Source organism: Rhea americana, unplaced genomic scaffold (genome assembly GCF_003343005.1).
Source record: "Rhea americana isolate MKP2758 unplaced genomic scaffold, rheAme1 scaffold_21, whole genome shotgun sequence".
Lineage (NCBI taxonomy): Eukaryota > Metazoa > Chordata > Aves > Rheiformes > Rheidae > Rhea > Rhea americana.
Window position 1 is genome coordinate 2,168,504 of NW_028186258.1, and position 24,878 is coordinate 2,193,381.

At 47.6% G+C, this 24,878-nt stretch overlaps 2 protein-coding genes across 2 annotated transcripts in view; one reads left to right on the plus strand and one right to left on the minus strand.

Annotated features, from left to right (window-relative positions):
• Positions 1-9,233, plus strand: part of HID1 (HID1 domain containing) — a 31,633-nt gene extending 22,400 nt beyond the window's left edge. The window contains exons 13-19 of the mRNA XM_085304553.1: positions 103-267; positions 1,485-1,712; positions 2,208-2,341; positions 4,956-5,036; positions 5,402-5,493; positions 6,207-6,365; positions 6,808-9,233. Coding sequence (XP_085160679.1) covers positions 103-267; positions 1,485-1,712; positions 2,208-2,341; positions 4,956-5,036; positions 5,402-5,493; positions 6,207-6,365; positions 6,808-6,871 — 923 coding nt within the window. The 3' untranslated portion in view covers positions 6,872-9,233. The remainder of the gene's footprint in view (positions 1-102; positions 268-1,484; positions 1,713-2,207; positions 2,342-4,955; positions 5,037-5,401; positions 5,494-6,206; positions 6,366-6,807) is intronic.
• A 2,513-nt stretch (positions 9,234-11,746) lies between these two features.
• On the minus strand, positions 11,747-17,603 carry OTOP3 (otopetrin 3). Its single transcript, XM_085304816.1, has 6 exons — positions 17,213-17,603; positions 15,797-15,933; positions 15,015-15,073; positions 14,232-14,350; positions 12,663-13,594; positions 11,747-11,917 (listed from the first exon to the last, which is right to left on the minus strand). The coding sequence occupies exons 1-6, from the start codon at positions 17,601-17,603 to the stop codon at positions 11,747-11,749; spliced, it is 1,809 nt and encodes a 602-aa protein (XP_085160942.1).
• Between the last annotated feature and the right edge of the window lie 7,275 nt (positions 17,604-24,878).

The following is a 24,878-nucleotide window of genomic DNA, read 5'->3' on the forward strand; positions in this document are numbered from 1 at the left end:
GGCTTTCCTGAAAGTGGAGGATGGGCAGGCAGTAAGAGGGGCATTTTTAGTAACGTTGTCCCTGGATTATTTCTCTGGTTTTCATTTCTCTGCCATCCTTAGTGTCTCCATACCTGAAGTCTCTCTCCATGGTGGCTGCTAACAAGTTGCTACATCTCCTGGAAGCTTTCTCCACCACCTGGTTCCTGTTCTCTGCTGTCCAGAACCACCATCTTGTTTTCTTCTTGCTAGAAGTTTTCAACAACATCATTCAGTACCAGTTTGATGGTAAGAGACTGGCTTCTCTATTTAGTGGCTTTTTACTGATGTATTCTAACAGAGCGTGAGACTGAAGTTCAGAGAAATCCAAACTGATGAGAGAGAGGGAGAAGTGCAGAAACCAGCTGTATAGAGACTTGTCTAGGATTGAGAAGCTAGTTAGGAAGAATATCCAGTGTTGAGTTCTGACCCAGACAGGCTGGATTAGAGCAAAATGAAATGGCAGCTAGTTATCAGCGTAGCCTCTACCTCCTGTAGACCAGAAGATAAGACTTGAGATGGGTAGATGGGAAGTGTTGGGGAAGTTCAGTGCTCACTAATGCTCAAGTTGTAACTGACTGGGTGCTGCTGTGAAACTGCTCACATTGCTCAGCTTTGTAGGTGAGGGAACAAAACAACTTCCATCTTGTTAAATGTTTTAAGTGCTTCTCAGCTCTGCTCTGGCAGTCTCTGCAGGTGAAGGTCAAACAGCCCTGTCTGAACAAAGTTTCAGCACTTCCAGTGTTTCCTGCAAATGCCTTATCCTTTCCCTCTTGAAAGCATGACAGTCTTGGAAATAGAGTGTGAGGTCCCTTAGCCTGCTGGGAGCTCTTACTTCTCCTTGCTCAAAATTCAATATTATGCTTTAAAACTGCAAGCAAGGAGCCATTCTACTTCTCTAATGGACAACTAGGAAGTGGTGGTTGCCAGATCTTAATACAGCCTTTGTGGCTGTGGCTTGTAGTTTATTTTAGGGTACAGTTTCATTCTGTTTCCTGCCACCTCACCTTACAGATGGCAAGAATTTCACCCCCTCCTTTCCCCCCGCCCCCCCCATTTCAAGCCTATTCCTCCTTGGGAGGAGTGCCCCGAGCTCTTTGTTGAAGATGGAGGAATGTTGAGTCTCGAGTGGCAACCTTTTCCTCTGAAGCATGTACTAATGGAGTTTAAACTGTCCCTTTTCTTCTTGGAAGTTTGAATGTCACTTTCTAAGCCTTTTTTCCAGTCATGTGTCTTCCAGTTTAGGAAGGATTTCAGAATTTCTTGTATTGCTTTGTAATGGGTAAGAGGACACACGACTCTGCTCTTTTTCCCATGTGCCATTGCCTTTATGGGTGGAAGCATGGTTCTCGGAGCTTGCAGAATCTTCACCATCATGCTTAGCGTTATCATGTTCCCATTGACTTAGAATACATTGCCAGGGCTCTTTGTTTCTTCTTTGCTCATTTTGTTGCCGTGGTTCCCAGGGAACTCAAATTTGGTCTATGCTGTTATCCGCAAGCGGAATGTATTTCACCAGCTGGCCAACCTGCCTACGGACTCGCAGTCCATCCAGAAAGGTCTGCAGCGCAAGAAGAAAACTCCTGAGCCTATTTCTCGCACCAACTCTCAGGATGGGGTCTCCATGGAGGGGTCGCGGCCTGCTGCTCCTGCTGAACCAGGAACGTTGAAGACAAGTTTGGTGGCTACTCCAGGTCAGCCTTAGTTTATCTTTATAACATGAGAGAGGGTTGTTTGTGAGATACAGCAGGGACTCGCCCTTTCATTGGGTGTGAGAGAGATTAGGAGCTTTCAACTATGAATGACACATTGCTCTTCAGTCTTAGTTTCAGGTAGAGCTTGCCCAAGCTGATCAGTCAGGTGTAAGTAAAGCGCAGTGAGCTTCTCTCCTCTCAGACTAAGAGTGTTCACGTGGCCTTTTGTCCCAGTTCTGACCTCTTGCCTCAGTTTAACTATATCCTTGTGAATTTGTGTTCCTGTTACAGCAGGGAGTGTTTTCCCAGAGACAAACCAGCTCCTTTGGGGTGGTGAGATCAAGGCTAATCCTTGCTTTCCCTGGTGACAGGAAAGCATTTCAGATGTCAGCAGTTGCACAGGGTGCCTGTGTAATGCAGGGCAGAAAAGAACACTGAACTTTTAAGCATATTTAACTCACTTGTGCTTCTAAACTTCTTCCCTGTTGAACACAGGAATCGACAAGCTCACAGAGAAGTCACAGGTATCAGAAGATGGGACCATGCGTTCGCTGGAGCCTGAGTCTTTGCAGCCTTTACCAGAGGGTAACCCACCCTCAGTTGTGAATGATGGGGAGCCCTGGAGTGGGGTAAGACTGGATACTCTCCTAGTGTTTAGGGAACATCTGGGCTTTGTGTAAAATGAACTAAAATGGGGGATTTTGGAAAGAGAGATCTGATGGGCCCACAGAGGAAGGCACCGTATTAGAGACAATATGCACACCCAAGCTGTGCTGGAAAACATTGTAGTTTGAAAGTAGTGTTGCATCATTATGGGTGTTTCCTGCCTGTGCTAGTGACACAAGAGCTGGGACACGAGGGCCTTTCTCTGTCTTGAAGTTGCTGATGGAACAACAAGTGCACAGATGCAAAGGGATTTGTTCTTGATTCAGAGACTCTCAACTCAAGTCCTAACTACTTCCCTTCCCTCCCCACCCCCTCCACCTTTCTGGGATGGAGAACTCGTCCAGCATCTTCTGGCTTGCTGATGTTGTGAAGAACAGGTTCCCACATGGGCTTTACTGAGATGCTAACTTCAGATTGGTTGCTGCTTGGCCATCTAGATGAGACCGAGGCTCTGTGGTCCGTGCATTGAGGCTGCACTGGACTCCCGCGCTCTGGTAGAGGTGTCAGCCTCCTGGCATTTGCAAATTTCCTATATCAAGAGCCATAACACAGCTATTTTCCAATTTCAGAGGAGCAGTTGTGTTTTAATGCTTTCTGTTAACTCCTCAGTCTGTCTTTTCGTGTCCAGTATTACAAGCCCTTGGGCTGTCTTCTAAGAAGCTTCTCCCGAGGGCTTTCTATGTGTGCCCTCCTTCAGCAAGGCCTCGTTTTTGCACACAACATTGCGTCATGGCTCTGCCTAAGTATTTGTTGTCTACTGAGCCATTTTGTTGGAGGGAAAACATTGCATTGCTTCCTACAAGGAGCCATGACTGCCCTATGGTAAAAGATACAACTTTTTTCTTTCTTAATTTTCTGTGGAAAGTTAGGCCAAGTTGACACACCTGCTCTTGCCAGAGGAGGAGCAAATTGGGCAAGGAGTAGTGGAATGGGATGTGTTTTACCACAGGTCGTATGGACTATGGTGCTACAATCTGTTTTGCTCTGGAAATGTTTTTGGCTGAGTCAGCACTGCAGAATTGGGGTGCAAATGCAAATGTCCTGGAAAACAGATGGGGCTGTGGAGCATGTTGTTTAGGAAGTGTATCAAGATGATCTCAGCTTTTCTTTAAGAGTTGCTTCCTCCTTTTTTCCCTTTTTAGAGATGGCTCTGGAAAGACAAACTGGTTTGTTTTCCTGTGAAGTTTGTGAGCTAGTCATAGCCCTTGTCCTAGTGGCTATCTGGCTGGGGATTGGCACTGCCAGTGAGGCCACATGTAGCCTGCTGTAGTCTTCCTTACACTTGCCAGCTGTCTGTGTACATGACCTATGCAGGGGGATGTTAGCAAGGGCATCATGAATAGTAGAGCAAGCCAAAGACTTATGTTCTACCCCGTGCCCTAATGCTTTCTGTAGTTTTATCTGTGTGTGGGGGGGTGTGCGTATGCACACACACGTGTCCGCACATGAGTCTTTGGTCCTAGTCAGGCAGATAGTTGCCCATTAGTTGTCCCACCTGGCTCCAGCAGTGCTGTTTGCATGTCTGAATGTTTGTGGAACTGGGGCCAAAAAGCAGATAGGATGTGAAAGGCAGTAATGCACTGAGTGTGGGATAGGGTGTGGGGAGAATTGTCACTGCTATCGCATGGTGCTTCAGATAGTACGCGCCTGTTTCTAGGGATCATTATCTTTCAGACTTTCTGAACATGATTTTTCTGTGCTCCATTCTGTCTCCAAGCTACTGAGTTAAGAACTTGTTGTGTATATTTTAGGACCCCAACCCTTATGACTGATTCAAGTTTCTTCTCTGATCTGTTGCAATGCTCTCCACTTACAAGTCATAACCATTTCAAAAGCATCTTGTGAAGTGCTCAATAGCCCTCACATTTCACTGTAATGCTATCTCATGTCTCCTAAAAGTGTCAGCTGGCTGCCAGTGTTTGGATAGCAGCTGGGAAGGGGTGGGGGCTGTGGGAGAGAGAGGAAGAAAGAGGAAGAGGGTGCGGTCACCTGAAGGAAATCAGGCGGTTTTATGTATTTATGAATTTTATTTTTAGAAGCTTGATGGGAACATTTTACTGAAGCTGAACTGACTGAATGATAGGTTGTAACTGCAAATATTGCAAAATGATATTGATTAGATTTTGAAAAAAATGGAATTAACAGAAGATGTTTTGAGATGGGCACAAACAGCCCCCCCCCCAGTACTCAGTATCCCTTTAGGTCTCAAAAGCTGTGGTCTTTATCATAAGACGTAGCTTAATCTCTGTACTAGAAGAAAGAATCATGCCTGAACCCCCTTTTATGAGTTCCATTTAACTGTCCCAATACAGATTTTTCCAGCAGACATGTCAGTGGTGGTGGATGGAGTCGTAACCTTACTACGGGGTCACACAACTTATCCTCCATCAAAGATTGCCACTTACTGGGTCAAGGCAGGTAGCTTTGGGGAATGGTGGGCTGGTAGGTCTGATCTGTTCTAGGAACAGGCTGAGCTGTCTTGCGCAGGAGTGCTCTGGAAAGCTAAGAGGGGATAGTATAACTGAGCAGAGAATGGGTTGTATTTCTTGGTCTTATCTGTGATTTTTGTATTGATAGGAGGCATCGCAGCCCCGACGGGATCGAAGGCGTCTCTCTAGTGCATCCTCTAGTGGGCAGTGGACCCCAACGCCTGACTGGGTAAGGGAAGCTGGACAAAGGAAATAAATAATAAGGAAAAGAGTTGTGGCAGAAATACATTTTTTCCGAAGCAGAGACTTCCCAAGATGCAGGTTTCTTCACGGAGAATACCTTTGACTTGTAGTGAACTTCTAGAGTTTTGACCACCTGTGAAGAAGTATTTTGTTTCTGTTTTAAACCAATGACCCATTGAGTGTCTCTAATCTAGTGCTGCCTGATTTGGTGAATAGTTGTTGTGCATTTAGCTTATCCACCACTTTCGTGATTTTTGCAAACGTCATTTGACGTGAGACAGTGGAGGTAAACACAGAAAACTACTATTGCCGACTGTGCACTGACTTCCTTGTGGGCTTCTCCACTCACAGGTGATGTCTTGGAAGTCAAAGCTGCCCCTGCAGACAATCATGCGACTCTTACAGGTGCTGGTCCCTCAGGTGGAGAAGATCTGCATTGACAAGTATGTACATTTTGGGAGAGGAAGGACTGTGCAGTGTAAAGAGCTCTGAAATTGGTAGTTTAATGATTTGGAGGGCCTCTAGGGGAAATCAGGCTAGCAAATCTAACTTACTCATTTCTGTTTTATAAGAAAATATAATTGGAAGAATTGCAACTTCATCAGAGGAGATATTATGCCACTTGCCAAGGTGGTTGTTTTTGTGGTGCCTTCTCAACTCCTCTTTCAGTGGAGGGAATGTGCGTTTTTGGTGGTCAAGGTCACTGGCACTGTGTGTGTGCACATGTATGCATATGTGAATTTGCTTAAATAGATGCCTTTTGCTGCAGCAGTTATGGGCAAGTAAAATGAAGAATTAATAGAACTTCCTTTTTCTTTTTTTCCTTCTATTTAGATATGAATGTTTTGAAACAAGATGGGTGAGATTCAGTTTTAGAATAAACACCTAAATGTAGGCATCTGAAGGTGTTTGTGTGCACACGAACTAGATGTTAATGCCCTCATTATAGTCACTTGAGAGCCAGTTATTTCTGTCGGTGAAGCCTGGAGACCAATTTTGCTGTGGTCTCTTTAAATTCTATTGAGTATATGTCTTTTGACATGGGAATAAAAATGGGAAAGGGAGTAAAAATGTCTAGTTCAGAGGCAGAAAGATGCACTTAAGTGCCTAAATACGTGGGACATACCAAGGATACTCCTGTTCAATCTCTTTACAGGGGTCTCACAGATGAATCAGAGATCCTCAAGTTCTTGCAACATGGCACATTGGTGGGGCTGTTACCTGTCCCTCATCCCATCCTCATTCGCAAGTACCAGGCTAACTCAGGCACTGCCATGTGGTTCCGGACCTACATGTGGGGCGTTATTTATTTGAGGTAAACAGCTGGGTACAGTCTAACGTAGTCATTTTATAACCATTTTTACAGTCCAGAGTGTTGCATGCACTTGGCCAGCTCTAGGCAGCCTCATATTTAGAGGACAGAAATATGTCTTTCAGCTGAAAATGACTAGGGTGAATTAGTTGCTCTGAAACTTTGTTTGAGCTGGAGGCAAGCAGAGAGCACTGCTTGTTCGGGAACTGGCAGCTTTTCTATTCCCTGTTGTTGCTTAGAAGGGATAGTACGGAGATTTAATGCAAAGCTCTGGCTTTGTGGGATGTAGAAATTGTCATTCCTTTAAGGACCATTGTCTCTCAACCAGTGATTTCGTCTTCTGCAAAGTTGTTCTGCATAGCCAATCCTATAACTCTGGTGATAGGATTTGAATTCCATGTACCTGGTCACAGAGAATAAAGTAGGTCTTGTCTTTCTCTCCCAGGAATGTGGATCCCCCTATCTGGTATGACACAGATGTGAAGCTGTTTGAAATTCAGCGGGTCTAAGAGAGCACTTACCTCCGCTGAGAGAAATACACTGGATCTAAGGACTTTGCTGTGTGCTGCTTCATCACAGCTATTCCTGCATTTCACGTCCAGCTGAGAGACCAAAAGGACAATCACTTCATTTACCTCCCTGTCATTTTAAGCTTTAATTGGGATCTGCTTGGGCATCCCTCCTTCCAGCTCACTTCTCTTCCCTTGCCTTTCACCATGAACCTTGAGTGAAAGATGTCTAAGGCATCATCCACTCTTGTGGTTGCACTAGAAATCTGACTGTTCTTACTCTTTTGCTCCTTGATTCGGTTTGGAAACCAATGTGACCATGTCCTTTCTCGGGTCAGAGTCAACATTTAATTGAAAAAGACTGACTGTAAATTGGGTGCAAGAGAGAAGCTGCTATTCCTGCAGGAGATGGGGTTTTGGAAACTTGTAGTTATCTCCATGTGACTTCATAAAGTTTCCAGGGTATCCCTTCTGACTGCAGGTATCTCTCTGGTATCTCAGTTGTACACTGGTGGTGAAACCTTTCCCAGTCAAATGAAAGGAGGAGCTGCTGACAGATCTCTGTTCTTGTCTCACTTCTGAATCTCTACTCCTTTCTTGGAAAGCTGCTTAAGGGATTTTGTAGTAACTAGTGCTTCAGTATGGTATGAGAAGCTCTTCTTTGGCTTCCCGGCCCACTAGCCTGGCCTTTATGGTGGACTGTAGAGTGTGTGTCACTTGAAAAAGCACAGTTTGATCCATGTGAGCATGCAGGGAGGAATGTGCTGGCTTGGTGGGAGCAAGAAGGAGGGACAGAAGTGTTAAGCTCTAATAGGCTTCTCCAGTTCACTCAAAGGACAGTGTCACTTGGGTTTGGAAGGAGCCATAATCTGTCATCTTTGCCTGGCAGGTTGGTGCGATGTGGGGAGTAGGAGGGTCTTTTGCATGCTACAGTCTAGAGCAGTGAGGGAGGCACTCAGGGAAGCTGTAGGAGGAATTTGGAAGTTGCAGGAGGAAAAGCATCTCCATGCCACTGCTGCGGCAACATTGGATTCTTCAGGGCATTTTGCTAGTGACCAGGTTATCAGATCTTGAATGTGTTGGCTCCCAACACGCAAAGTCTGAGAAGCCAGAGGAAAGATTAGTGGGAGACTGACTGTTGCTGGCCTGGTTCGGCAGCTCAGGATTGCGCATTGATAGGTGGAGACATTCTGGGGTTGGAGTCAAATTTGATGCCCTCCTGGAGGGCTACTGTCTTAGACTTGTGTGGTCTTTGGGCAATGAAATGTGAGGGGGTCCTGCCATGAACAGAGACCTTTCTTTCTCCACCAAAGCTTAGTCCTTGGTGCTCTGGGCTTCAGGCTCTCAGAAGAATCACTGATTATGGGACATTTGCCATAGCTTAGAACTGGTGAGATCCCTCCGTGAGAACTGTTCTCACGCCCTTAAGTAAGGGGGACAGGTATGGCATTCCCTGTTGTATCTTCTGACCCTTGCCTAAGTTTTTGAAGTAGAGCTATAGCAACATGACTGCCTTTCCTCTCCTAGAGAGAGTGCTGCTTTATTTTACTGATGGCTCTTAATGGTTTGTAGTCGAGTGGTTTCCTCCTTTTGGCGCTGACAGTGGACTGCAGTCCCTAGCTGACAGCCTGAATTGTTTTTCTGAAGGATATGAAATATGTGAAATAGAGGGAGGTTATTTTCCCCTTCCCCTCCACAATCTGCAATCCACTTTGCCATCTGCCACTACTTCCACCTGAACTTCATCTCTGTTTAGATGTGGACAGGGCGAGGTCTCTGTTTTGCTTGAGAACTCTCTTGTATTTAAGAATGTGATTTGGTGGGGCCAGCCTCTGATTGTACGGCACTCGCGCCTCGCAGCTGGAATGGGCCATGCTGTGTCCCATGCGCTTGCCTCTTCCCTCCCATGGATCTGCTGGTTCTCATGATCTTTTCCGTCTGCTTTTCTGCTTTGTTTCTCTGTGAGTTCCTCTGGAATTTTTTTTTTGTTTGTTTCTTGGTGTTTGGTGTCTGATCTTTGTTCTGTGGAAATCAACTTGCACTGTAAACTATTTGCTTATTTACAGAGAGAAAGATAAAGATTATCTGAAACATGCAGTTGGTTGCTTATTTTTTTTTTCCCAGAGAGTTTTATAATCTTGTTTGTCTTGTGCCTGGGTGATCTTGTGCTATTAGGGGAACATGTACTAGCTTCCTTTGCAATGTATGGGGTTTTATTTCTTTTTTTTTAATCAAAAATGAACATTGCACTCTGGAAAATGAGTCTGAACTGTGTGTTTTTGGCTCTTTGTGCTATGGAAAGGAGACATCATCAAAGGCACCTGCCTCAAAGGAAATGGAAAATAAACTAGATGAAACAGGACCAAGTCTCCTGACTTTGTGAGCTGTGTCCTAAAAGCCTTGTGCAGTTGAGATTCATAAAATAGTCACCCTGGCCCTAGATGAGCTCAGAGTGGTTCACAGATGGCAAATGACAAAGGATGGTGAGAGCAAGTTGGCCCCTGGGGTGACGTGGCTATGTCTGCTTCAGTAGTCGTAGCTTGCTCACTTTTCACTGAGCATTCAGATTACTGCACTCAGCACTGCTGTTGATCACGTGGAGTAGCTGTGGCATAGCAATTTTAATTGCATGCGGACTGTGTGTTCGTGATTTTGCCCTTCTCCTGGGTGTTCACAGAAAGCAGACCCAGTCCAGAGCTCGAGTTGTGTAGAACTGGAACCCTCCTTAGGGAAACGGCTGAAACCCTGGTGCGTCAGGATTCCATTTTCAGAGGAAACGGTCCTCTTTAGGATAGAAGACTAGATATGAGAACTTTCTCATATGTACCTGTGCGTAGTACTTATGGGACTTCATATTCATATCTCAGTGGGAGGCCTCCACAATCATTTGTTCAGTGGAGGCTCACTAGCTTTAAGCAAACTTTTCTACCACAGGTGAAACCCAGGTCATGGGTTAGCCCATGAAGTACATCATTCCTTGTCCCCAAGCTGTCAAAAAATAGGGAGAAGGTTTGAGTTCCTATTTATCATTTGAAAAGGCCAGACCTTGGCACAAATCTGCTTTGGATCCTTTGGTACAAACTGTGAATTGAGAATAATAATTAACTTTATTGGAGTCTGATTTATCCACTTGTTACTTCTTATGACATGTCTATTGACACAGGCCTAAGTAAAAGCATTTATTGGGCAAAGTTCATCAAAGTTCATGCTTGTGCTATCATTCTTGCTTTTAGCCTTAAATGAAGGAAGGTGTCCTAGCCTGAATGCTGAATCGCAAGGACAGTGGGATGTGTGTGGTCAGAAGTTTCTAGCTCTCATCACTCTTCCTGTGTTGGGGGAGTTTGCTTCTCTGAGACTGGAGTGAATGGAAGCCATTGTTAGGCTCTGATCCTCACTCCTTCTGGGATTGATTTATGGAGGAACAGAAGCAGTAACAGATACATTTTGTACCTTACTCTTCTGGCCTTTGTTAAGAGTTGTGAAGGGGTTTGATAGCAACAAGTGGATTGACTGTAAAACAAGGCCTGCCCTTAGATCTCATATAACCTCTGAACGCAAGAGTAGTGCAAGTTAGCTGACATTGAGTCTGGTCTTTAACTGCAGAGCGGGCCCAGAGATTTCACCAGATACATATGAGCATTCAGTTTGTCTTTATTTCTGTTTATCAAGCTCTATAGGAGACCCATAGTCACACGCCCCTATGCTCTCCCATGTGCTTCCAAAGCAAGCACCTCCTATGGAACAAGTACTAATGGGTCATTGATCAGACATCACGCTGTGTATTTTTATTCTTTTATGCTCAGTGTGAAATGTTGGGAAATGTTTGTGGATGTGCTACATCGTGTGCAAAGCAGTAGTGAGGAGAAGTGTTGGTGTGGGAGGGATTCACAGTAGATTTGGCAGTAGCTCTTTCTTGAACCGTCTTGTTGTATGTGATAGTTGGACCTTTGCTAGTACGCAGTGGTAATAACATCATACACAAGTAGCATCAAGTAAAGATCAACCACAATACTTCTCTAGTGCTTCTTACTCAAGGCTCTCTGAGTGCCTGTAAGGAGAAATACTGTTTAGTCTCCTTAAGGTGAGGTAATGATATTGCTTCCATTTTAGAGAACAGGAAAAGACCCACTGAACTAGTGAAAACTTGAAGGCCTGTCCTGCTCTTTGACATGGAGAGCTGCAAGTTTTTGGCACTTCAATGGTCTTGGGCCCTATGAGGCTTATCCAGGTAGGTTCCCCAAGTGTTAGGACCAGGACCAAGCAGAAATAAACCTTGTTCCAACCATTACAGCATGCTACCAGGTATACTGATATTTTGGAAAGTTACATGTAAAAAAGTGTGTTTGATTTGTTTCTGAGTGATAGTGTGTGTGTGTGTGTGTGTGTGTGTGTGTGTGTCCTAGTGTGCCTAGTACTGGTAAGTCTCTTCTGTGCTGCAGGATGGTAGGTTGGTGAGCAGTGGAGGGGCTGGTGTCCATGACTGTGGATCTGGAGGTTCAGTGGAGTGTAGGTCAGTCTCTGCTGCTCCTGTTGAAGGTTGCTCTTGCATTCTTTTTGTCTGGAAGATTTCAGTTGGAGTAGGTAAATTCCGACTTGCTACCATACAGTGTCCACTGGCAGACTATCACAAAGTACCAGTGTGCTTCCTTAGCTCAGTTAAAATGGTTTGTATGTGGATGTTGATTCTATTGTCAATGGAGAAAAGTGATAATATAAAACAGCCTCCTTTTCTGAAACTCATGCAGTAAGGAGAAGTCAAAGCAGAAGCTGGAAGGAAAAAGCTGAAAACCTTCTATGTGCATGTCTGCTGCTTACTGCATCTTTGTTCAGCCTCATCCTTCTACCTCAGGGTCTGGGGTGAGCAGTCAGCCTAATTCAGGCTGAGACATAGACCTCCAGGAGTCCCCCAACAGAGTGCATCCGGTAGAACACACCTAATGGTAGGCCGAAATTCACGATGGCAAACCAGGTGGAATAGCCATAAAATGACTTCTCCAGTCCGTTCTCAAACGCAGGGTGAGCCCCAAATGTGGGCATGATCCATAGCTAAAGAGATGTAAGAAAAAAGAGCAGAAGTCAGAGGATGGCAAACTGTCTCTTACCTGCACTTTCATCTCATTGTGGACTCAAGTGATTGTAGGAATATCTCGAGAGTATCAGAGGGGCCTCCATGCTAGAGGAGGTAAGGCAAGTTCCCTAGTTATACTGCTTGCTCCTTGCTAAGTCAACTCCTGTCTGTTGAATTCCTTGAAACATCATGACAGCCTCATTCTGCCCCAGCCAGCTTAATTTTTCTATTGTAGACTGGAGTTACCCCTGTTTTCACTGTTGCCTTGGACCATTTGCTTTCACTGGTTTAAGGCCAAGATGAAGATCCATATAGCTTTAAGATCGCAGAGCCCGTTATGCTTATGGGTGAGTCTTAGTCATGGAGACTACTGATTACCAAGACTTACTACTAGTTCCACGTGTTTCTCCAGTTACTTCATGAAACATTTTTAATGAAACCGTTAATGAGTTTGATTAATTTCTTCAGAGGTTAAAACTATGGCTTATAAGAACTTGTGAGCTGTCTCCTTTCCTGCACTCAGAAAACCTAGCCATGTTTGACTCTTAACTTAAAAGAGAGTGTTTAGAATCGTAAGACTTAGGTATTAACAGAAAAAAATGGTCTTGTAATGATGGGTTAGTGAAAAGTTGCTTCTCTGGAATGATGGCCCAAAAGAAAGAGAACATGTCTGTATAGAGCTCAACCAAACTGGCAGAGCTTGGCAGAGAGAACAGTACTTACTATGATGTTGCACAAAACCAAGAAGAATGAGATCTCTCTTAATGCTTTCCTCTTCCAGCTCAGATGAGAGTAAGTATGGATGTATGACAGAGAAGCTCTCTGGATCTCCTGTCCCAGCTCCAGCACACTCACTCGTCTCTGGTTTTGGGCTTCATGATTCCACTCTTCTTTCAACTCTTCTTCTTTACTGAGAGGAGGCTGTGTGTACTCCTGTTTGCTGTTTGATGTGGCTGTTTCTCCACAGGGGAGCTCTGAACCCACTACATGCTGCCCAGCGTGTCCAGTGTGTCTGGCCTCAGTTGCCTCAACAAACGGCTGCCTGTGGAGCCCATCAATAATGAAGATGTTTTGGGTGATGTGCTGAAAGATGAGGAGGACGGAGTAGGACAGGATGAGGCTATTCAACAGGTCCCTGGGGTTGGTGGCCACAATGGCGACAATGGAGAAGTAGGACATGGCTATTTGGCCAAGGGCTGCCCCCATCAGCAGGACCACATCCAAGCTGCGGGTTGGGTTCTTCAGTGTGTCCAGGTCCCTTTTTTCCAAGGCATGGATGCTTGTCCCAATCACTGCAGCAACACTCATCAGCGGCAGGAGCACAATGTAGTAGGAGTAATACATCAAGAAGATCTGGCGATTGGGTGCTGAGCCAGTGGCCTGGATCTGGTACATCATGAAGACACAGATCCCAATGATCACAGCAGCAGCACCGAGCAGTGGTCCAAAGACCACACCCTGGAGCTTGAATTTGGGCTTAATGTGAGAGGCATGGTGGTGGCTGATGCGTCTCCCCACGTTCTTCCACATGACATACAGCATGGAGCAGCAGACAAGGCAGTACTCAGTGTTGAAAGGGTAGAGCAGGATGTAGCCCTTCTGGAAGACCTCACAGGCAGTTGTGTTTGGGCATGTGCACGAGATGGTCTCATTACCTGGAGTGAGAGAAGAGGAAGGCAACAATTAAAAGGGGGATGGCCTAAATTTCATGGCCATCTTCAGGAGCTCTGTGTGCAGGAGTGGCATCTGTCCTTGTGTCTTGGAAACAGTGATCAGTAGGAAGTTAAGTGATCAGCCCTCAGCCTTCAAGGCTGTAAGGATTCAAAATGACAGAATTTAGCACATGGTTTGCCCCAAACACCAAGTACTCCTTTTGGTCGACACCATAGATACTAGATGAGAGATGCCTTCCTTCTTTAACAGCAGAGCCTCCTCTACCCTTGGAATATTAATTTCCCTTTATCTTTCCCTTATTCTTAAAAGTAGAGCACAGCAGCATTTTTTTTTCCTCCTGATCTGACAATCTTTTGCTTGCAGTTGTTAGGTGAATATAATTGTCATTATGTGAACAAAAAAGGCTTTTCGTTTCCTAGCCTCTAGTTCTGTGCTTCTAAGTAGCAAGTCTTCCCCCTGCAGCACATCACTGAAGACAACCTCCATCAATAGGGAAGTTGCAACATTTGGGGGACCTGGTTAAAATTTCTGAATCACTGAGACCAAGGACTGTTGTCTCCCCAGAGCTCAACTGTGTCAGCTTAGCATGAATAGGGATGTGTGAAAAGGAAGCCTTGCCTACAAATCGCTGCTCCACGTCACGTAGCTGAGACTCAATTTCCTTGTGGATGGAGTCGTTGGTCACTGCCAAGAGCCAGAGGAGGAGGTTAGTGGCTATGGTCAGCATCAGCCCGCATCTGGGAGGAGGGAAAGGCACTTTTACAGTATATAACCTGTGAAGATTGCTTACAACTTGATCATATGTTCACCTGCTATGCAGTCTTGCCCTCTGTCTCTTGTTTATATGTACAGAGATGCATGCAAACATAGAGCTTTGTGTGCCCATTGGCACACAACTTTGCACACACAAATCCATCCGTGTGTGTTCCCATTTAGCCATTTGCAAAGGAGTAGTGCAGGCAACACCAGGCTTACTAGCTATTATGAAACTGGCCTAGGCCCTGGGTGAAGTTACCAGAGGGAAGACAGACATTTTCCGGTGCCTGATGTGGGACCCCGTGGTAGGAATGGGGAGCTCCCCTTTCTCCCCCGCCCCCATTCTTCAGTCAGTGAATTAGCCCCTGAACCATGCAATGTGAAGGTATTTGTGGTTGGGAGGTAGTAACAGGGTTTGTAGCTGTTCAAGGTGCAAGTGGAGGAGCAGGGGGAGCAGGTGAGCCTGTGCAGATGGAAGGAGGATTGGTCTAATCAAGTTGTAGCCTAGCTCTTGTGTGGTGCAGAATATAAAGAGCTTGCATAAGAGCAGGTGAAGACAGGTCTAGCAAGAGGGTTCATAATAGAAAGGAAAAGTTTCTCTTTAGAGAAGGCTAGAAAGTTTTTTTTTTTCTTTGCTCCTCATACCTGGTGAGGTTGTGCTGGACTTGAATGCAGTCCTTAGAGTGATGCCACAGGAAAATAGCCTGCAAAACAGTAGCAATAAAGACATGGGGAGGACGAAGCTGGCAGCCTGCCTCACTTGCAGTGGAAAGAGTCAGGCAGGCAAGAAGGCACGTGTCTGAGTGGGAGCAAACATGCCTCTGTGAACTGTGCAGAGATGTGTGCACCTGCGTTTCAGTGTTGGCACATGTACTGGCATCCACAAGTGACTGTATGTGCCTGTACCTGATGCCAAAGGAGGTCTAGGGGATCCGCTTTTCTCTGCCTTGCTATGCATAAGCATTTGGTTATGAGATGGGAGCTAGGTTACTTTTCAAATATGGCTATGGGCCTGGGCAGGAAGCGGGAAGAGCGTTACTGTCAGAGAGTAAAAGGTTGCAACGAGCCTGAGATATTTATGTGAGCACATGATTTTGTGCAGGAGGGTGATTACAAATACAGAAAGGCTGGATCTATGTAGAGGGGCTGGTGCAAAGATATCTCTTTGGCTAAATCTATGAATTTCCTCTTCTCTCTCCCTACTTTAATGTTGCAGAACAAACTCCTCTAGAGCCAACAGTACATCAGGTATTGCTGCAGATATTTATTCCAAAACCTTAGTTCTTTATGTTTGAAATGGTACATGATGTATCTTTGCTTGTGAGACTGCCTTACATGCACCCACTTCCCCATAGCTCCCACCCTGTAGCCTCACGGTGATGGGACAGAAAGACCAAGCGGACTCCCGGAAGGGTAATGTGCAGTACCTGGGTGCTAACAAAAAGGATTTCGATGCACGGGAACACAAGCTGCACGTGGGATTTGCACTGGATGTGAACTACGCTGTAGCCAATCTCAAACACATTCAGGAGGACGCTGAAAACACCAAACAGCAGTAGCGATCCTAAGCAAACAACAAAAACACCAGTAAATAAGCAAAGACATGTCTGTGGAGCATCTGATTCCAGTTTGGATTTGGAGATCTTGTGTCTCTTGGATTTGGGAGGAGCTGCAGGACTTCCAGTTTGGAAGTCTCGTAATTTTGAGAGAAGGGGAAAAAGGAGAGCCTGATTCCTGAACTTGGTTTGGTGCTTTGGCTGGTTTGTTTAAGATGTTTAGACAGTACAAAGCATTTCCCTGTGCTTGAATACAGTGAAGGAAGATTTTCAGCCCTTTCTATGCAATCTGGGGTGATAGAGCTAACAGTGGATGGTAGTTTCTGCCTTCCTGGAGTAAACCAGAAATGAACGGAGGCCTGACAGAAGGCCTTGCAACACCAATCTGCAGATGAGGCCCTTCTTACTGTTTCTCTATTTGTATTTTGACACTGCTCTGCAGCTTTAGGTACTGAGGTCCGTGCTTAATGTGGCCATGTGCTAAATAGAAACTCCCTAAAAGATCAGTTTAGAGAAGCATCGTTTCATGAAGTGGGGCAGTTGTGCTGAACACCTGATGGAAGATCTCCAAGGATAGCCCTGCTGTCACTGAGATTTGAGTCACAGGGCAGGAATCTTTCCTTGGAAACAGAACTGCTGTGATGTTAAACAAGGGCAAGGGTAGCATGGGGCCGCTGATACCATGGAAGAGTAAATGCAGTGGTTCTTCGTTTGCTTTGCAAAGTGATGGGCTGAGTATGGGATTTGGGGTCACTCTGGCTGCTTTGAACCCACCTTCTGCTCTTTCAGGGTTTCTCATCTGCACACCATAGCTCTTATGTTTCTCTCCTTTTTGTGCAGGCAGGTTTAGATATTAGGAAACTTCAGCAAAACAACACTCCTAGTACTGCCCGAACTCTCCCAGTGCTTGACTGAGGTGTGGAGCACAGAGTCGGTCATTTGTAAAACCTCCTCTACATCTCTCCTGCCATGCTCAGTCGTTGGGCTACGGGTGAGAAATGCCTCTGTTGTGTTTTGGGGAGGGATCACAGAGCAGGATTTGCCCTGGAGGCAGAAGGGAAGCCAAGCTCAAGGCCTTGCTGGCTGCTCTGGTACCTCTCTGTGATATTAGCTGTGTCTTTATCTTCCCTCCAACACAAGCTTGCAGGGACCCTTGGAGATTCCCATTCCCCAAATTATATTTCCCATGGCTACTAGCTCTTTCAGTATTGGGGAAGGGTTTCCTTTTCTCCGAAGTGCTGGGAGAAAGGGAGAAGGCACGAAATGATAAATAAAAGCAGGACTTACCCCTAAGCCAGATCGGCCCGGCGTGGGAGTCCTGATGCAGCATTGCATGTGGTTGCCGTCTCGTGCCCAGCAAGTAGTAAATAATCCAGCACAGGCACAAGACCTTGAGGATGGAGAGCAGGATCCAGACATCTGCCAGTGTGATGGTCACATGATTGAAAATCATGCTGCTGAGGAAGGCGCTGCCCAGAAACACCACGTTCATGGCCAGCAACCCTGAGAAGAGCTGCCCAGCTTTCTGCGACTGCCTGTCCCCTTGCACCAGTGAAGAGCAGTGACGGTACAGCCAGGACTTTTCATAGTGGATTGTGGAAGTGTCTGGTGCAGCTGAAGCTGGCCTGTGGCTGCAGTGGTGGCAGGGCTTCTGCCTTGAGACTTTGTTGGCCAACATGGCTTGTCTGCCTGGGGTGGGGGGTCACCTGCCGCATTGAACAAAGAGGAGGTTAATAGGTATAATGATGGTGGGGGACATACTGAGAGGTTTTGTACTCTGGTATAAAAGTCACTTATGCGGTGAGTTTGGAGGCCTCAGCCTCCTGCATTTTGGAGCTCTTCAGAGCTTGCCCTGAGTTCAAAGTAAAAATGGTCATTTGAAGACCTTGCTTGTTTAGGTCTTCTCTTGCCTGCTTTGCAGCTTCTTTCCCCTCCAGAAGCCAGGTGAGGGGGAAAAGAGGTTGGTGTTGAGCCCAGATTAGGTATTAAAGATGTCCCTCTGGACAGGGTCGCTGCAGGGCACTAAGGAAAGGCCCTTCTGCCCGAATCTGTCTTGAGAAACCTGCATTAAAATGGGTATTTGATATCTCTGCCTTGCGCTGCCGGGGCAAGCTGTTGGTACCAGAGGTGCCCAGATTGTTCCCATCCAGACCTTCCACGCCTCTGCTGTGAACAGCCCTGGATTCAGGTTTTGTTCTTTCCTTTTGTTGGTGTAAGAATTAGCTAGAAAAGCAGAACAAGCTCGAACCTGCGCTAAAAGTCAGAGCTGTGTGATTTTTTTGGGTGATGGGTTTGACTTCTTCCTCGTGTTTCTAGGCTGTGTGATTTATGCCACACTCCTGGGTACAGTCACACAAATTGTGACAGAGCTGGAGGGGGGGGGAAGGGTCTGTAAACTTTGATTCAAGATTTTGGGAAAAGATGCAGCCTCCCACCCACAAGGACTGAGCATGGGACAGAGTCAACGCTTGCTTTCTTTTTCTACTTGTAGCGTGGTGTTCAGAAAGGCTGAGAGCTGCGAGCGACCTGGTACAGAAATGTGAGGGACTGGCCCAGATAAAACATCCAGATCCTGGGAACTTTTCTATTCCAATTCTTTGAAAAATCTCGGTAGGACTGTGTCCTGCAGGGCAGGAACATCTCTTTGCTCGCGTACAGCAATCGGGCAAGACTGGCTTTGCTACAGGTTCAGTATATGGTAAAAGCTGTTTCACTCCAGGGAGGAATGTGAGTCTGGCTGTGGTGGGGGGCTGCTGGAGTGAAAGCAGACCTCTCTGCAGGAGAGAGGCACTGGGGGGAATGGTATATAGTTGTCTTAATTTCTCCCCCAAAGCCTTATCTGAGAGGGGCCAAATCTCCGCGCTTCCCTCTTTTGATCTATGGGAATTCAAATTGTGCTTCTGTCAGTGGAGGTGATCCTAAACTCTTTGAGCTTCAAAACTCTCCTGACCCAGCAGGACAGGAGCAAATGCCGATCCCTATCTCAGAGCCGTAACCACCCTGCCCTGGGAAGAGACCGTGAAATCAGAAGCACGTCTGGGCAGGAGGTCCCCAAATGCACACGCAAGGTCGCGTGTAGCAGCCAGCTGCTTTGGACCCAACCCCTCGACCCCGGAGTCGGGAGCTGCTGAGAGCAGCCAACTTCCAGCCCTTACCTCTGTGCCGCCTCCTGCCGCCTGCTGAGTGGGAGCAGCTGCCGATGCAGCTCGTTTACAGCCAGGGATAAAATCACCTGCTCAAAGGCCGCTGGGATGTGCGCAGGTCTCTGCGGGACTGGGGCTCTGGCAGAAGCCAGCAGGACGGCTGCCTCCCAAGTGCAGCCTCTGTCCAGAGTCCATTGATTTTTTTTCCACCTTGTTTACTTTGGGTCTATTATTGTCATTATATTAATTACTCAGTGAGAAGCCCTTAGCTTTGCTAAGGGCAGCCAATGGGGAACGGCTCCTTTATACACCTGCTGAGTTGCCCCATGCCGATGGCCTCGGCACAGGATGTGGCAACTGGTAAAACCACAAGCCTTGGTGACTAATTTGTGCCGTGGCTCGAGCAAGTTGAAAGCTAATCTGGTGTGGGCTTGTTCTGGGGAGCAGAGCTGGGGACACTCAGCCAAGCTGCTTCGGCTACAATCCACCTGAGTTTGCCACCGTCCTGATTTTAGGTGGTTCCTAAGACGTTTTTCTCAATATGTGCCCCTATATTGTGCATTTTTGGGTTTTCTTTGCCTGGCATGGGTTGGCCTGGAAGAGACTTTGTCTAGAGCCTGAACTGAGTGTCTGTGTTCAGAGCCAGCATTTGTGTGCTAGTGAAACGTGAGGGGTTGCAGGATGGTTGTGAACACTCTGTGTCCCTGTATTAAGGCCAGAAGGGCTATTAGCTGTTGATGGTGGGACTGTGACCTGAAAATGGGAAAGAGCAGTCTAAGGTGCGTTTGGTCTTGGGGATGGGGCAATGTGCTGGCAGCTCCTGTGTTGGAGGCATCTGTACAATGAGACAAGCAGAAATCAGGTCCCCAAAGTGCCCAGCACCAAGCAAAGGAGTGGGCAGAAATGCGGATCCCTGCAGCCTCTAGTGAGAGATGCTCAAACTGACCCGAAAGCCCAGACTCACAGATCAGCCTGGGTGCAGGGACCCCCTTAATCTGAACCTCTTCTTGTAGGCAGGCTGCTCCTCTTGGGAGTGGTACCTATGACTTGTTAACGCTAACTTTGGGCCAGACACTGATGTTCAAACCTTGTGGCTGTGTGGGGCCCAGGGTGCTCTGGGATCAGCTGTACTGTTCTTGCTGCCGGCTGAGCTGACTTCTCTCCTGGAATAGTGTGGTGAGCTGATCCCTTCTTTTGTGGCTGGGAATTGAGTTTTGGGAGTTCTGGCTGAGCTGGTGAGCCCAGGGGTACTAGGAGAGAAGCCATTTGAATCCCCAAGGATGAAGCCATGTGCTCTGGGCTTCTTGCATTTGGCAAAGGTGCAAGTTTGGAGCCGTGAAACACTTAGCAAGAAACTGATAGGGAGAGGAAGGACGGGAGGAGTGTGAAGGCAGGGGTCAGAGGTTATCATGCGGTGGGATGTGACGAAAGGGACAGAAAACAAAAAGCAGGGGCAAAAGAGGCCCTTTGCTCCTGGGGTGAGAGCTCCTTGGTGCAGCTGTTGTGTTTAACATCTAATCAGCAAACCAGTCATGTTTAATGTCTGACCAAGGCTTTGCACTGGTATGGTAAAACCAAGATATTTCAGTCTGGGCAGGCTCTTTCATGACTACCCACAGTTAGATTTGTTCTGCCTTCCCCAAAGCATCTGCAGCTGCTTGGGAGCCCGCTCGGAGACCCACATCCTTGTGCCTTACTTTGCTGCTCTGGGATCCTGCGGCAACCAACCTCTCCATTGGGTTCCCAGCTCTTTTCATGACCCTATTTTGGAGTTTAGCAGGGAGCTGGGATCCCCAAGTGCTATTTGGTGACCTCTTTGTTGAACAAAACCAATGATTTACATGTGAGATGTTAACAAAATTGACTGTTTTCAGGGTACTAGACCCTAAATTGGGGTGACTCTGCAGAGTTGGGAAACAGGCCGGGAATCTCAATATATCTTGAGGGAAAAGAAACTTGAGTGAAATCTGAGATTCTTCCTTTAAAGATGGGCCTGAAATAAAACTCAGGTGTTTGCGTGCCCCAGGGGTTTTGCCAGTAGGACATGGCATCATTTGAAGCCTGACTTGCCCTCTCCTGATTTTGGAGCTGAGATAAAACACAGAGGACCTGTAAAGCCCTGGGACATTGGCTAATCCTGCAAATCTGGCCTTCATTCTGGGGAAGTGCAGCTATTTAAACTCGTGTTAATACTTTTAAGTTAACCAAGAGAAGCAATTGTTAAGCAAAAAGGTACGCAGCAAGCCCCGGGAGGGGAGCAGAAAGGGAGAGGATGGGTTGAACTAACTGGATGAACTATACAAATTTAAACTATATAAAATCACTGCCTTGCTCTGGCCTGGAGAAGCTGCCCTTACTCGCAGGCCGAGGGAAAGCCACTCGATGCCAGGAAGGCTGTTTGCCCCTCTGCTATCGGTAGCGTGCTCATTAATGGCATTATCTGTGCACTTAGCAGTAATAACACTCAGGCTGGGGCCAAGCGGATCTGTAAACAGGAGCTGAGGCGGAAGGAGGTTTGTACCTGGCTCCTGTGTTTGCCCAAAGGCCTTCTGAGGAATGCCGTGCGCCATGAGGCTCCCCGGCGAGCCCACACCCTTCCTTCCCCACCGCTGATAACTGGCCGATGACGTCTCCCGCCAGGCTGGGGAGCGGGTGCCCTGTGGGGGCCACGCAGCAGCAGCAAAGGGCAGCCGTGTCTGACGTGAGCTGCTCCTACCACCCTAGCTGCATCCCCACGTGGATGGATGGGCTCAGCGGGCCCAAGCGTCGGTGGCCAGCGCACGGTGGCTGCCCGTGTAAAGCAATCCTTTGCATTCTCCTCGTTGGCCCTCCATGGAGGTTGCTTCAGCCTCTTGCTGTCATTGAGTTGCTCCACACCATCTGGGCCTTCCCTTGGTCTTGGGAAGTGCCCCTCCATCACCAACTCCCGCCCGAGGTCCCAGCAAATCGAAGACCATTGTGGGCTGCCCTTTGCCTCGTGCCGCGAAGCCGGCCCTCGCCCCTGGCCCTGTGACTTTCTCAACGCATCCACTTTCCAGCTGCCACATTGACAGGTAATAATTAACTCTGACCCCTCCCCTGTCCTTGACGCACCTCAGAGCAGGTCACCCAGATAAAAGGCTTATTAATATTTCTTTTTTTTTCTAATAAAACAAAACTCGCCCTCAAATAACACGATTAAGAAGTAGAGGAAGGGATGCGCAACCTCAGTTCTGGCCTTGGATGGCTTTCCCTGCTTTTTTCTGATTTCTGATCTACTCTTTGACACATGCCCTCCTTGCTGCTCTCCCTGCGAAGGCCTTGGTGCTGGCACTGCATGGCTTCGGCCGAGGCCTGGACTGGGGACTTTTCCACACTCCTGCAGTAGCTGGTGCTCCTTGGGCTTGGCAGGAGCTTGTCCCTAACTCCTGGCTCTCTCCTGGGTTCAGTGCTCCCAGCAAACCCCACCATGCAGCAGGTGCTCAGTTCCTTGGGAGGCCACAGCGGCTTTTGCACCAAAGTGAGCAAATGTGGGAATCCCTCACAAGCCACTGGAGCCCCGGGGCCGCTCCGTTGGTTTCCCATAGGTCTTCGTTTGCGGTAGCTGCTGTTCAAACAGTTGCCACAAGACACATTTGTGCCCCCGTCCCCTAATGCAGGTCTGAGCTTGGCTCCGTAACTGATTTCGTAACCGATTTAGCTGCAGCAGGGCCAGTCAGTTGGACGCTGTCCGAGGCCCTGGGGCCCAGCCTTGTTCTCTGCTCTGACATAGGCTTTCTGTTCTCGCAACTCCTGCGCTCAGCCTGCCTGTTTTGAAATGTGGAAGATGAAGATAGTGGTGGTACTTTTCAACTGACGTTTGCTACGAGGATGTGCGTACGAAGAACGGAGTGGCTTTTGACCAACAGGACCCCTTCATGTTACTCAGGTACTCTGCATATGGGGTGTTCCCTGCCCCCCCCCCCCATAAAACCCTCCATCAGGGAAAGACACCACCTGTTTAGCTGGGCTGTGAGAAGGTGTGCTGCAAGTCAGTAGTTGAGGAGATAATGACAGAGGAGCTGGCAGCAGGTCGGGTGCATTGCCTGGCACCACTGGTTCTCAGCAAAGGGTCTGCCTTGGTACAACTGAGATGTGGCAGTGCCTGCTTCTGGGGTGCACCTGGCTTTGAGTAACAAGCCTGGGAAGCTCGCCGGGCTCAGGAGTTGCTCAGGGAAGTTTGGCTGGTCTCCATCAGCCTTGGAGATGATCCCTCTGTGTCCATGCATTCTGGGAAGACAATCCTCAAGCATACAGCAGGGCCCATGCTTGCAGTGTGGTTTGCTTAGGGTTTGGTTTTTTTGCTGGTTGGACTTGCACGGGTGCACTTTCCCTCTGTCCATCTTCTAGGGCCTATAAGTAGTGTGCATTGACAGCCATTTCCCTATTGCTACCTCTCCCAAGACACTAGTCTTGGGAGCTTGGGAGGCGGAACGAGAACCCAGCTTTGCTCGTAAACCCCTGCCCTCCCTCTGCTTGTAGATGGGAGATGTCTTGGGTCAGCAAGGGCAATTGCAGAGAATGTGATGTCCCCAGAGAGTCTTGTTTTATCCTAGTGTGATGGCTCATGGTGGGATGTTTGGGTTCCTGCATGAATGAGCAGTCTGGAGTGGTTGATTTGGGATTTTGATTGGCATTGGTGCAGCTTGGGGTTGTCCTGCACCCATCCTGAGTTCATTTACCCCCAAAAAGCCCCTACCCTTCCTGGTCTCTGGGGCAGAACGTGAGAGCAGTTCCAACTCGGCCCCAGCTGGCTCGGTGTGTCCAGGCCTGGGAACTGGGGACCAGGCAGCAGAAAGGGTGCAAAGGGGAAAACCCAGTGTGTTCCCAAGGAACAAAGCGGGTGGTAAAGAGTATTTTCTGCTCCTCTCAGAGCTCAATAGTTTGGAGTAAAACAGTACAGGAATGCACGTAAGACTGACGTCTGTGCACTGTATACGTCTCTTCTCTGACATAACCTGTGTTTTCTGCAGTTAGAATTAATAATGCTTTTACTTTAGAAGGGGTAAAGTTGCTAAGGAGAGATTGTATCTCTGTTACGTTAATACAATTAAAAAGAGCCAGGCCTTTGGCATGTCAGTGGGGCTGGGAGAGGCCGCCTGGCCGTTCCCAGGCTTGCAAGCGGAAGGACCGACCCACCTCGGCGGTGCTGGATCCATGCCTTGCCCAGAGGCAGGGGAAACTAGAGCTCACCCCATCTACCAGCCTCAGGGAAAGGCTGCAGGCAGGCAGGCGTGAAGGGTGAAGCTGTCAGACCGGTGTCATGCAAGCCAGAGCTACCCTTCCCTTCTGGACTGGAGAGGTAGGCTTGAAGGGGAAAGTGGTTTGAAAAGTGAGCCTGGGCTGGCACACCCAGCGCGGAGTGCGTAGTCTGGGCTCTTGAATGAAAAATCCTCTCACTCGCTTTCGGGTATTGTGATTTCCATTTATTCTTTTCTTTGGCAGACATGCACACGTCCACACAAAAAAGCTTGCTGATTTTTGCCACATCTGCAGCGTTCTTTATTTGAACCGTTAGAACCAGATGAAGGAGAGTTGTGCCATTCTGGCACGCACCCTCCCAGCCTAGTGCCATTAGGCAGCGTGGGCTTTCTGAGGCTCCATTTTGACTCTGGATGCAGCAGAGGGCCCGTTTCTACCACCTGCAGCCCAGGAGCCCCGATCTGAAAGCTCCTGCAGCCATACAGAGCTTTATGGAGAGCTGCAAGCACTGAGAAACTTGGGTCAGGACCCTTTTCTATATCGTCTGTGCCACAGCTGCCTGGATGCTGAGGCTGTGCTCACCGCCTTGA